At 26.4% G+C, this 13,226-nt stretch overlaps 8 protein-coding genes across 8 annotated transcripts; 2 read left to right on the top strand and 6 right to left on the bottom strand. All coding sequences in view use genetic code 6, as the record gives it.

Moving 5' to 3' along the window:
- Positions 1–18: 18 nt before the first annotated feature.
- On the bottom strand, positions 19–2,037 carry SS50377_22041 (uncharacterized protein; the record flags this gene model as incomplete). Its single annotated transcript, XM_067905933.1, has 1 exon — positions 19–2,037. The coding sequence occupies one exon, from the start codon at positions 2,035–2,037 to the stop codon at positions 19–21; it is 2,019 nt and encodes a 672-aa protein (XP_067767250.1).
- Positions 2,038–2,111: 74 nt separating this feature from the next.
- Positions 2,112–2,588, top strand: SS50377_22040 (uncharacterized protein; the record flags this gene model as incomplete). Its single annotated transcript, XM_067905932.1, has 1 exon — positions 2,112–2,588. One exon carries the CDS (start codon positions 2,112–2,114, stop codon positions 2,586–2,588), a length of 477 nt encoding a protein of 158 aa, XP_067767249.1.
- Positions 2,589–6,352: 3,764 nt separating this feature from the next.
- On the bottom strand, positions 6,353–7,483 carry SS50377_22039 (Thioredoxin-like domain-containing protein; the record flags this gene model as incomplete). The annotated part of the gene is made up of 1 exon (XM_067905931.1): positions 6,353–7,483. The coding sequence occupies one exon, from the start codon at positions 7,481–7,483 to the stop codon at positions 6,353–6,355; it is 1,131 nt and encodes a 376-aa protein (XP_067767248.1).
- A 40-nt stretch (positions 7,484–7,523) lies between these two features.
- SS50377_22038 (Ankyrin repeat-containing protein) lies at positions 7,524–8,393 on the bottom strand (the record flags this gene model as incomplete). The annotated part of the gene is made up of 1 exon (XM_067905930.1): positions 7,524–8,393. One exon carries the CDS (start codon positions 8,391–8,393, stop codon positions 7,524–7,526), a length of 870 nt encoding a protein of 289 aa, XP_067767247.1.
- An 89-nt stretch (positions 8,394–8,482) lies between these two features.
- On the top strand, positions 8,483–9,769 carry SS50377_22037 (uncharacterized protein; the record flags this gene model as incomplete). Its single annotated transcript, XM_067905929.1, has 1 exon — positions 8,483–9,769. The coding sequence occupies one exon, from the start codon at positions 8,483–8,485 to the stop codon at positions 9,767–9,769; it is 1,287 nt and encodes a 428-aa protein (XP_067767246.1).
- A 451-nt stretch (positions 9,770–10,220) lies between these two features.
- Positions 10,221–11,006, bottom strand: SS50377_22036 (Bromodomain-containing protein; the record flags this gene model as incomplete). The annotated part of the gene is made up of 1 exon (XM_067905928.1): positions 10,221–11,006. One exon carries the CDS (start codon positions 11,004–11,006, stop codon positions 10,221–10,223), a length of 786 nt encoding a protein of 261 aa, XP_067767245.1.
- A 39-nt stretch (positions 11,007–11,045) lies between these two features.
- Positions 11,046–11,522, bottom strand: SS50377_22035 (uncharacterized protein; the record flags this gene model as incomplete). Its single annotated transcript, XM_067905927.1, has 1 exon — positions 11,046–11,522. One exon carries the CDS (start codon positions 11,520–11,522, stop codon positions 11,046–11,048), a length of 477 nt encoding a protein of 158 aa, XP_067767244.1.
- A 51-nt stretch (positions 11,523–11,573) lies between these two features.
- SS50377_22034 (uncharacterized protein) lies at positions 11,574–13,217 on the bottom strand (the record flags this gene model as incomplete). Its single annotated transcript, XM_067905926.1, has 1 exon — positions 11,574–13,217. The coding sequence occupies one exon, from the start codon at positions 13,215–13,217 to the stop codon at positions 11,574–11,576; it is 1,644 nt and encodes a 547-aa protein (XP_067767243.1).
- Between the last annotated feature and the right edge of the window lie 9 nt (positions 13,218–13,226).

Here is a 13,226-nt window from a genome sequence, read left to right as displayed (position 1 = left end):
TATATATGGGGTAATGTTTCATTATAATGCCAACAAAGATTCAGCGTCCATACTTGTAAGATACCCCTTATCTTTCAAGAAAATAATGATAGGTTTGAAATTTTTACACTATATCTAACTGAAAAATTCGACTTTACCCCAATAAAATTATTAATCTTTTAATTAATACCAACAATACCCTTTCCTTAACTAAACAAGCCTTTTATTAAGCACAGTAATCTGAGAATTTACTTCATCCTTTACCGTTGATAAATCTATTTTCCCATCCATGACAAAACCTGCTTCTTTTTATTATTCTAAAGCCGCTTATTATTTACTAAATAACTCCACTTAAATTTTATTTAATTCATCTGCTTTCAAAAGAGATGAATACACTTACTCTGGACTTAATAAATTTACAATATCAAATTATTAGAGAATAGCTGGATTTTAAATAATTATCATCTAGACAAACTCAATATTTTTAGTTTAAGTGAATACCTAATAAAGACAATATGCTTCAATATTTAATTTGTCAGTTATATCAATATTTTCACCTATAACTTTTAAAAAATTTGTATCAGGTGACAAGACAAATTACTATAAAAATAATTTTCGATCTGCTAAAGCACCATAAATTTTAGAGAATTAACTCTACTTCTAACCAAGCATATCATTATAATTTTATTAAGTCTATTCCATCAAGTACCTAATTTCAGAATTTATCATCATGCAATAATCTCTTATATTCATATCTGATGACTTTTGAATTAAAATTCCTAAATCTAAACTAGTAAAATCGCCACTAAAATGTGCCTTAAAAATATCAATTATATTTAGTTTTCTAACCATTTAAAAGGCTATTTTACTTGCTAAATACTTAAACTACTCTATTATTTCACTAGAAATGAATCTACACTCAGCTAGTGCCTTACAAATTAACACAGACAGTTTTGGCTCATTATTCGAGATCTACACTAGCTATTGTATGTTTAATTCTAAATTAATGTTTTTACGTTTCTAATTCATTAAAAATAGCCGTATCTCATCAGATTTCTAAAATTTAAAGAAATTTAAAAACTCGACTTAGAATGCGTCTTTTAGACTACATTTTTCGACATAACTATTGATAAATATCCTACTTCTATCAACAAACATGTCGATTTCATTATTAAATTAAATTAGACATAAACTCTCAATTGCATTATTGTTCTTTATTTAACCACTAAAATTTCCAATTCGACGAATTGCAGATTTACTATCACTGATGTAATTTTAAACAAAAATCTATCTCTAAAGCATTTATGCTATAGGTATAGATTTAAAAACTAGTTCATTTTCTTTGTTTTAAACCACGTTAATTTCATCCAAAAACGATAAATTCTAAAGAACTGAAAAAGCAATGTTTGTATTACCTGAAAAAATAACACTTGGAGGGAATTTAGAATTTTGTTAAAACTGCATAGCATTGGAGTCAGCTATTAGTAACAATTAATGCAAAACAGTTGCCAATTTATCAAAATTTTGTGTGTGAAATTCGATCAAAAACTTCACCGTGGCGGAAATCTGCAAAAAATATGAAGGAGATGGAGTGAAATTGAAATTTTCTCCACCAAAAATAAGTACATTTCCACGAGTAGTTATGCCTTTCATAGTATTGTCTTCAACTTTAACAGAAATGAAAAGATTCACAAATTTGTCAAAATGAGCCTGAAAATTTATCCTTTTGGCAACCTTGAGACGTAATGCATTAAAGGAATATGTAATGAATATAAAGAATTTAAAAATTGTGTTTACAGCGATAGTTTAATCGTTCTCTTAAACATTTGAAAAAGAAGAGTATGGTAAAACTGTTGGTTTAAGCAACTTATATAGAAAATCAAGAATTGAATCTAATTGATCCATGAAATGTTATGGGTGTGCGTCATGAGCAAAGCTGCGAAATATATGAAGTGATTTGGTAAGAACAGTAGGAGGATGTATTTATGGATCAAACTATAGTATTAATGAAGTAATCTATGACAACTTTGCATTATCTTATTTGTAGTCTTTCTCCATTCTAGATAATGAGGAAAGATAAAATAAGTAATAAATATAAATATAAATATAAATATAATATAACAGTTATACGAATGAAACGAAAATATAGTCATCGACCAGAGGTGGAGTTTAATTCGTTAGTTGCTCCTCCTGGATATATACCGGCATTGGTTAGAGGAGATTACGGTTTTGCTGGAATTTTAGATAACATATAACATGCAGAATTGACTAAGTTGAAAAAACTTGTAGTATAAGATGTTTTATCAGTAGATACTACTCCATAACGTATTAATAATAACTATTAATTAAAATAATAATAGTTAGTATGCAATTAGGAATAATGTATTGTTAAGAATAACTATAACAAGCTTAAAAATGAGGAGTTTAAATTTCTGAATGGTTTAGATGAAGATATAATTGACTAAACACAGATTTAACATTTAAAACCTTGGGAAATCCAATAATTTTTGAAGGATAATTCAATTCCTGATAGCATTTTTTTATAAGAGCTCCATAAAAATAAATATTTTTAAATCAATAATAGTAATATAGTTATAACTTTTGATTGATATTATTTACTAAGATAGAGTGTTAATTATACTTTTTGATGTCTATAATTTATTGAATAGTATCATTTTTACTATTTAGTATATTTCTTACATGTAATCAAACTAATATTAACTTTTGACACACATAGAATTCGAAACATTGAAATAAATCAAATAACATGATAAATATATAAAAAATGAAGAATAAAATGTAAAACTTTATAATTAGTACTTTTGTTAGATGTTTGATTTTATATATCCAACTAACGGTTATAATTTATTAAATTTATACAATTACAGAATCCTTTATTAAATGATACAAATTGTATTGCAATTTATACCAGTTCCTTGTATTTGCGGCCACATATTCTCATATTCTTAAAATAGGTGATAGATTATTTAATATAGTAATGAATTTATATGAATTTCTAACCAAAGAAAGTTATATATCAAATATTTTAATGGATGGATATTAAAAATCATTTGTTTTAATAATTTATTTAAGTTATCGGTCTAATGTAAAAAAAATTTATTTCTGGATTACAGGTATTAATCTAAAGTACCAACCTATTAATTTATTATTAAATTCAAGTTGAAAAATATGTATTTAACTTATTTTGAAAAGTATTCCAGGAACTAGAAATCTAAAAGCTAACCAGAAGATCATTATAAATAATTATAATTTTAATGGACAACTAATAAATAAAAATCAACTATTTGTGTTTTATCCATATATCAACGTGGAAAAATTCAATATCATTAGTGATATTTGATTTAATATAAAATAACTTATTTGTAATGTTTCATCTTATTTAATGCATCTCAAGAAAACTATAATATATATCTAATTTTATCTTATTATTTATTGAAATAAAATTATAGATACTATTATTAAATTTAACTCGCATTCAAATAAATAAGAATAACAATTTTTATTTGCACATTACATTTATATATCTATATGCTGCCAATGGCAATTTTTATACCTATATGCATTTTTAGAATATTAATAAGCCATGTTTCGTCTGCAAATAATTTGAATCCCAAAGTTATCTAGTATACATATTTATACTTACCGGTCCAAAATTTTAAATACATTCTCTTGATTAATAGTTCGGAAAATATATGTTATCTGTGTTTATATATAACATTTTACAATCGTCTTATATATTTTTGGTAATAAACTTGTGTTAGATCATATTTTTGAGTAAGTGAATTTCATTTCTTTTAGATAATCACATACAGCTAAAAATTGATGTTAATGTTGCTAGTATTATGCAATAAGCGGTGTTAATTTTCTAAATTCAGCATAGTATAGGATAAGCCATAATAATACATTTTATACCTCCAGAAGTAATATTGCTAAGGAAACTCAGTTATAACCATTTTCCATAATTAAACTATCATCAAAATACCGAGTGCACAGTGTCAATCAGGAGAGAATATTGTACCCCCATCTTAGATTGGTGATATGAGGTAGCAAAAAGCAATATAAGTAACCAGAAGTACTTATCCATCCATCTTGTAAGCTAAGTTAAAAAGTTGAATATCTATCGGTGAGTATAATTTATTAAGGCTACGTGACAGTAATGAATAATTTGATTATAATATCAGTAGAATGTCAAATATAAAATTAATATGGACAATGTTAGTATCCAGAACATTAATTCCACCAGTATTTTAAAGGTAAATTGTGGTGAAGTATAGATAATAATGTAACATATACTGAGATAGCAGTCGTTCAGTCACCTTTACCGCAAAAATAGGATGGTTGATATATCCAGTTTACGATAGAATGCTAAGATTCGATATATTAATAGGTAATTATATCAATATTTTATAATATACTCGACAATGAGCGTATATATAATTATGACTAAACATATTATTTGCGCCTATTTCTGTAAAACTTATACGTGAAAAGATATCCTAAATTAAATAGGATTATTTCTCAACTTTTAAACTGCTGATTTGTGGCAAAATTATAAATTTGATACATTACTCACTAAAGCTGTTCATTTTTTGCTTAAGTAATAGTCAAAGGTAATTGATTAATTTGAGGTGCTACACTACAGAATGTTCGTTTACTCCAAATATATGATACTATTAACCGTAAATCATCACATTGATACGTATAATATCTCCTAATTTATTATTCGTGTTTTCTTATTAGTGAATAAAATATTTATTGGACATTAAATACTTAAGCTTGTTAAATACTTATAGCTGATGATATTAACTCATGTATGATTTTTATCCAACCCATAATTTCAAAGTATTAATTGTTATTTGTATAACATGATTAACAATACTTACATATGGGATGTGAGAGTTATTGTGTTAAAATTTATAACTAAATCCGTTAACCTATTACAAGGTAAACACATGTTATAGAGTAGCCTATAATATTTAATTCTTAATAATATATCAAAATTATCATAAAATATTCAATGACTACAAATATCATAATTCTGAAAGTAAATTTTTACCACTGTGATACTTTATCGTGAAGTTTGATTTACATTTATGCAATTTGCTTTACAATGCAAAATCAAATGTTATATGATTTGGAAAATCTATTCAATCTAAAGTATGTATATAATTGTGTAAACTATAAAATGGTGAAATTAAAAACACATTATTATGAGTAAATACAGGATAATATGGTCAGTACAAATCAGATATATCCAAATATATAGTTCAAAGTTACTGTAATATTAAGTAACTTTTTTTCATAAATAATAGCACAATATTTTTGTCTTATTCTAATTACTTGTACATATGTATTTAAAATAATATCATAAATTATGGATGCTTAATTACTAAGTCGTATATATACAGTAAATTATAGAAAAATTAGACATAATTAACTTAAACTTATAATATTAAATACGTATTAAAATGTATTTATGGATAACAATATAATCAAATTTTTCAATACAAGAGTTACTAATGTCACAATCACATAATCATAAATATTGATAATAATATAATACATTTAATGTATAGTTTTATATAAGGAATAAGATATGAATATCGCATGTTTACATATTAACAAATATAAAATATATCACTTTTAGTAATAATATATAAAAGTAATGTATCTGGTTATACTTTTTGAGTATATAGATAGAAAGTAAGCAACAAATTATTCGTGTGTCATGAGCTACATATAATATACCATTATAAATATGATTAATATTGTTTTCAAGATTCAAATAAGTTATTATAGACTATTAGTAAGAAATTAAACAACCTGAATAAAGTAGTCGTGAGTTTATTAAATAATATTTACTTAACTGAATAATAGAAATTTCTACTATGATAAGAAAAATATAAGTTCTATATATCACATCAGATATTAATATATCATTAATAATATAAAGCTTATATATGTCAAATAATCATTTTCCTATTTTATAATTATGGTAAGTTTGTATTATTAAAAATAATTAATAAATAACAACAACGCAATGATAATATTTTATATATGCAATATATATTAATAAACTTTACATCTTATTATAATAATGGTAAATAGTAAGGTTAAAATATAATATAATTTAGATAAACACATCAATAAATTTAAAAATACAAAAAGGTGCTGATAAATTACTAATTATTCTTCATTATTCCCATCAGTAATACATGTCATATAATCATATTAATTAAATTAATTTACAGATAACTCTAAATTAGTCCCAAATATTTAAATAAAAATTAGTTATTTAAATCATGCTTAATTTGATTAAGACTTAATACTAATAAATATAATAATTAAAAAATCATTCAACAGAGCCAATATCTTTAATTTCTATACTATTGTCCTTCTAATATTCTTATTACACTTAAATTTATGCATGTTTTCTACCTAGTATCATTTTAATGGCAAAAATCAATGCCATAATAAGAAGCCCCACTTTTCCAAAATTGACATATTATTTCTTTAAATCAGTTAATTCTACATCTTACTATGGAAAGAGTTTTTAACCTTAGATATCACCACTAACGACTTATTGAATGTAGGCAAATATCTGATTAACATTTTCATACTATTAAGAATATTTAAGATATGGGGTAGCCTTTTGGTCTAAAATAACAAGTCCTGGTTTATCATTAGAAGCAAGTTTACAAATTTCGCCGAATTAACGGTAATCAGCATAGAAAAATTGAACATCAAATGATATTTCTGTATTTTCAATATTTTCTTAGATTATCTGTTATTTAACTGTCTTACCAATGGTCTTTTCTGCTTGATCTGATAAGTTGAAACAAAAAATGCATAGTAATTTTGTTCTAATTGTAAGTTATGATTCTATATTTTAAGGGGTTAGTTTAGAAAAATGAGGATTTTAGTGTTGTTCTACAAATTATATTAGATTTTCCTTAATAAATTATTAACCAAAATGATAAATCTGTGATTCCCTATGCGCTTATAACTCATTGAAATCTGACTTAATATATCCAATAACGACTTTACCTTAATATTTTGTAAATATTTCCTCAAAGAATTCTTAGTCTTATCCCTTAATAAGGTACGCATATTTTATTTTTTCTTAAAGTATTGATTATTTAAACTATATTTCTGAAGCAAATGGAATAAGTACATCAGTCATTAAATAATCATAATATTTTTACATATTTTCCAAACTATGTTATTATGTAAACTGAAATGTTATACCATTTTTCATAAATAGTAATTATGGTGTGTTATCTAATACTTACAATGATTAACATAGCGTTATTTGTTCATCACAATTAATTTTATATAAATTATTATGCTGATGTTTAATATTATCAAATAGATTTAAGACACTATTATTACTATTATCATTAGTATACGCTAGAATTAGTGATTTTTTACCTTGTTCAATTATTTTTTCAGTAAACATATTAGATAACAGGATTAGAATCATTTTAGAATGGAAGGCATATAGCATATAATATAAATAATAATCATTTTAGTTTCAGTACTTCTTCGCTCATATCTTAAATTACTTTTTATACTATTTTCATAGCTGAATGGAATTCATTTATATTTTAGGAAATATTACCTACAATCTCTGAAGTTTAATCTTGTTACGCTTCTAACGTTGTTATTCTATCGCCTATTGTGTAAACTGGTTTAGGGTTATTTTTAATTTATTAAATACTAGCTTCTATAGTAATAATTTTAACTCTTAATTTATTCAGTTCTGCACTTATATTAACAGTTTCATCTTATATTTTTGGTTGGGCCATAAGCTTCGGTGATTAAGAAATGCTTCTACCAAATTTTTTGTCAGTAATCATTTCTCGTATACCATAAAGTTCATATTCAAGTTAATTAACTCTTTTGCTAAGAACGTCCACAAATGGCCATAAATTTTCCGCACGATAATTTCTAGCTATCTAAAGGCAAATGCTGAACTACTCTTATGTTTTGTCTTCAGCTACTCTCTCAGGTAGCTATCCATTATAGCTATATGAAGCCTCCCATGGAAATAAAATACGAACAATTTCTGGAAACCCTTTACTAAAGGCAACAACAAGTGCTGTTTTGCCAGTAGTAGTAAGAGATCCAGACTCTAATGGTGCTAGTTCCATAACTGCATCTAAGTTTTACGATAATACAGCAATAAGTAGTGCAGTTTATCCATGAGAATTTTTAAGACCGTATTCAGCCTAAATAAGAATAGGTAATAAATGATTTTATAATGATGACACAGCTATCATTAAGGCAGTATCTCTATGTTAATTTCTAGAACCTTTAAACTAGATTATATTATTTTCGATAAATCCCAGATCCCCTGATTCTGCCGCATCAAACCATAATTAATTGTCCATTATGATTTTATACTATTATTGGTATTTTAATATTATTATGTCTCGAGTGACTAATTAGATTTATATATCCTTAATAAATTAAAGATTTAATGCGCCCGTTAACTAAAACTTAAATATATTAAATTTCAGCACAAATTGAATAGTAGCCTTCAAAAATACCATCATATCTCAATACATTATCGAAAGGGGTATTAGATAACGAACTGAACGATATATCTTTAGAAGTAATTTTACAATCTTCAAAAATTTCTTTCGATTTAGTTTATAATTATTTTTAGTAAAGATAAAATGTGTGTATACTTTACCATGTAGCTTAAAATTGTCCTAAAACTACAGTAAATATGATATTATTTTTATCAAAGTATATTATGAAAAAACCAGAAGATTAAGTACTTGTAGCACTTTAAACCATATACAGGCTTACAAGGAACTCTCCATAAGTGTTCAACGATACATTAGTTTTAAATATGACTTTAGAATCATGTAAATATTCATTAAGTTTTAAGTTTTGTACAGCTGATGCTCTTAAAGTTTTATCTGTTATTTCTTCATTAGATTTGCTTCCATTGACACTACAGAAATTAGTTTTAAAATATTAAAACTCAGACTAAAAGGATGTACTATAAGCTACATATCAGACAATGGCAGCAGGGGCTACTAATTCTGACTTTACTCGGCTATCTTATTAAAAGTTTCGGAAACCACATAAAAAAATTTAAAGTACTATCTAACTTGGTTAGGTATTATCAGAGTCCGCTACATATAATGCTTCAATTGATAATAATTTTATTGTTGAAGATTCGACTAGTGAAGAAATCGAAAATATAGTTTATATGAAATCCGATTTCTCATTTAGAAAGTAGTAACCAAAACAGTAACCAACTTGTAGATTACCAACATTTAGAAAAAGTCATAATGTATCTGAGTCATTGCCAGAATAATTTTTAGATGAAAAACTTAGCTAAAAGAAGCGTTTTCGGGAAATGCAACTTACTGGAAATTATAATATTGAATTTGTAGACCATATGTTAAATAAAATATTTGAATTTTAGGGAAATTCACTTAGTTAAAGCTCATTGCGGTAGTTTTTATAATTATTAGATCAAGTAGAGCCATGCTTACCTGTGATTGAAGAAAAGTTGCGATATAAGACAATAAACTATATGCTTATTTATCTTAATGACAATAAAAAAATTGTAACACCTTGGCTAAAATAATTAATATTTAGTAATGTTCATCTAAAAACAGACTAATTCAATCAACTATAATATTGTGTTAAAAACAGCATGCTTCTATAGGATTAATTTTATCCGGAGTTATAAAATATTTATAGAAGTTTGAAAGAATAAGTCATGTCTTATGGACTTGGTGGGTGATTTATTTACATAGTTATTGTAATTCTTTAAAATAGATATTTAAAAGCTAGGTAATATACGAAGCAATATGTACTATTCTTAAGAATTATTATGTTTAACGATTAAAACAATATATAAATCTTTTATTCTAGTTTTTAGAAGTATTGAAGTTCCTTTAGAGAAATGTTTAGACAGTTATTCTCCTTAGGATAATCTGAACTTAAACGTATTCCAATAACCTACGCGTCACACCACTAGAATATATTTATTTCTTTCAATTCCTAATAGCAAATTATATAATCTTTTCATCACACATGGCTAAATTAGCTTAGATGCATTTTCTTAATCTTTTAGAAACAATATATGATTATACTTAGTCTCTTACTATATAATCTTATTTAAATTAAAATATTTCAAAAGCTGCTAATCACCTAATGATCTAAAATCACAAGCTACCGAAAAATCCAAATCGTCAAACCTCATTCATCTGAACCTCATCTTCTCCATCGCGTTCTGCGCCGTCTACTTCGCTCCCCTCATCTTCGCTACCTTCTTCCCCATCGACCAGATCACCATCAAGTACATCACTTTCCTTTCCGATTTCATCGAGTTGCCCGCAAATCCACCAGAAAATCTTTCCATTCTCCTCTCCGAATTCTAGCACGAAATCTCCCCCTTCAAACTCCTCCAATTCGTCTGCGATAATGGCAAGAAGTCTGCCCTACTGCTCAGGAATCAGCGCATTGAATTTCGTCTAAAACTGTTAGAAATCTTGCTCCGTTGGCGATTTTGCTTATTGGGGGAGCGGAAAAGGCTCGAACTCCTTAAATATATTATCTTTTAATTATTTATAATCGACAGAAACAGCGTTAAGTTTTTTGCAAAATTCATTCAATTGAATCTGAATCGCCTACTCAAACTGCTCAGCTACCAGTAGAAGCTGGTCGTTTTCTGCGTTGAATTCTCTGCAGTTCTCGAGCAGCAAAACGAGGTCCCTGAATACCTCGCCGACGAACTTGTATTTGAGCGTTCTAGGCTACAGTTTGGACTTGATTTCCTTTAAGGATATGGGGAATTTGATTTTTTGGAGATAAATCTACTTCAAATCCGGGTACTCGTCAACTACGGAATTAAGAAAAAGAGGGTACTGAGAAAGCGGGTGTAGAATTGTTAAAAGCGTTTATCGAGTCTAAATTTGCGCTTGGGGTGATGTAGGCTGTGTGAGTTCGCGATTAACAAGTTCTTGGTAGGCCAACATATTTGTATGGTGAAATATATATATTAATATATAATAATATCACAATTCCCATCCTTTTCTTTTTCGCTCAAATTGGAAATCTAGAGAAGCAGAAAATTCATTGTTTTTGATTTTCAGGCCTTACCAGACTCTAGAACAGGCTCTTCTAGACATTCCATATTATTCTATATCCAAATTAGAGGTTTAAATACCTTTATCGGACTAGTTACATTTTTCTCTTGGTGGCGGAGGCGGTGTTGGTGTTTTAATCGACTTCTGCTTATACAAGGAGTCAATTACCAGCAAATCTCTAGTTTTATAATATTAATTTGGTATTCTTCGATATTTGTGATAGGTAGTACACATAGATGATTTAACTGGGTAGTCTGTCATACCTTTGGGCATTTTCCTAGCCAACAATCCACTGATCTTTCCCAATTAATTTTAAGATGATCCACTTTCAGTCTGAATTAACTCATAGGTTGACACGTGAAATGCATCAACTTCTATAGGTAGTTTGAATGTTTAGCTTGTCATTTAATAAATAGAAAATATAAAAATAAATATATATGTTACATAATAAAATTTTCACTCTGATTTTAATATTTACTTAAAAATAAACTGTAACTTATTAATATATCCTTCGCTTGATGGAGTATATTTAACAGCATCAGGAAATAAATAATCTTAATGTGGTGGTAAAATCAATTAGTTTAAGAGAAAAAGAAATTAAGCTGAAAATTTCAGAGTTGTTTTTTCTTCAATAAATTCATTTAATTCTTCCATGATTCCAATCAGCAGTGGAATTTAAGTTTTTGCTAACTACAGCCCGCAATTACTTTATACCAGACAAAAAATACATTATTATATTAAAAAAAGTATGTAAATGCTATTATCCATATTAGAAAATAATTATCCTAATGATCTATCTTAGTTGACAAATCCTTTCATAAATTTATCCTAAATTGCAATTATTACAGTATCATGATCCAATTGCGCAATATTATTTTGTCTGGTAGTTTGCAATAACATACCACGAAGATTAGTATCAATATAATTCGGAAATTCATCATATATGTCTTCATCACTAGTTTCTAATAACTCATCTACATAATTTTATCTTATTCTATGCTTTTATTACTCAGCTGACTATAGATATTAAACTTATTTCTTTAAAAATACGATAGAAGATTTAAGGATATTAACAGTATATTTTGGATTTAACCTAATAAATGTAGATAAAATAACAGATATATGTGGAGTAAAATTATCTATTTATATATTAAGTTAAACTTAATTGAAATCTGCTGAGAATTAGATATTAGTTTATTGAACAAAACATAATAATTATAATAAGTAGATTTATTTATTTTATTATGGGTTGTTAATAAAGGCAATTTTTATCTACTAAATAAAGTCAAGTCTTTAAAGATAATTGACAATTCGTATATTAATATCCTAAATTTTCGGATCAAAGAAAATAGATTGTCCAAGTGAAATTTATTAATTAAAAAAATCGTTTACAGAAATTTATTCTATTATTGCTCTGTAAAATATATTAGTTATTTTTTAAATTTCTGAGCGTTCGATCTATGATGATAAATAGGCTATTTTTTATTAAGCAATTAATTCTGCATCTTCCTAAAGTTTTTATATTGATATGATTTCAGTCTATACATCCGTTAGGTTACTATTTTCATTAAGTTTTTTTCCAAAGATTTATTATTAATACTAAAAACTGGCATTACAAATACCTATTTTAATCATTTTATTTAATTCATCGCTTGTTTAGTGTAAAGGAAAAGGAAAAATACTTGATTTTTGATCAAAAGATATAGGAGACTGTACATCTGATACAATTTTTTTAAGATAAGTCCTGCTAATCATTCTACTTTAGGATGGTGAAAATCCCCGTTATATTTATATAGTTTCATGTTCACCAAACAAAATCTTTGAAGATTCGCAATTTTCATTAATTTCTTATTACCCATGGAAGTTTGTTGATAGAACTTACCTACATTCTTAAATCCTAGTTGGGGCTCGACCTATAAAATCCATCTTAGTTTCTAAAGGTTTATAATCTGATTATATCTGGAAAAATTTTTTTTATAGTGGTTTCCATTAGTTTTTAGATAGTATGGCAAAAGTTCTTGATGGTCTTGATTCAGAGGTTTTTATTAGCTATTTTTATTGCACAGTGAGAGGAATTTTGCGTTTAAGGGTTTAGTCCATATTTTGAAA

The sequence above is a fragment of the Spironucleus salmonicida genome, chromosome 2 (genome assembly GCF_000497125.1).
Source record: "Spironucleus salmonicida strain ATCC 50377 chromosome 2, whole genome shotgun sequence".
Classification (NCBI taxonomy): Eukaryota; Fornicata; order Diplomonadida; family Hexamitidae; genus Spironucleus; species Spironucleus salmonicida.
The sequence above is the reverse complement of the archived record's forward strand: the minus strand, read 5'-3'. Positions and strand labels throughout refer to the sequence as shown.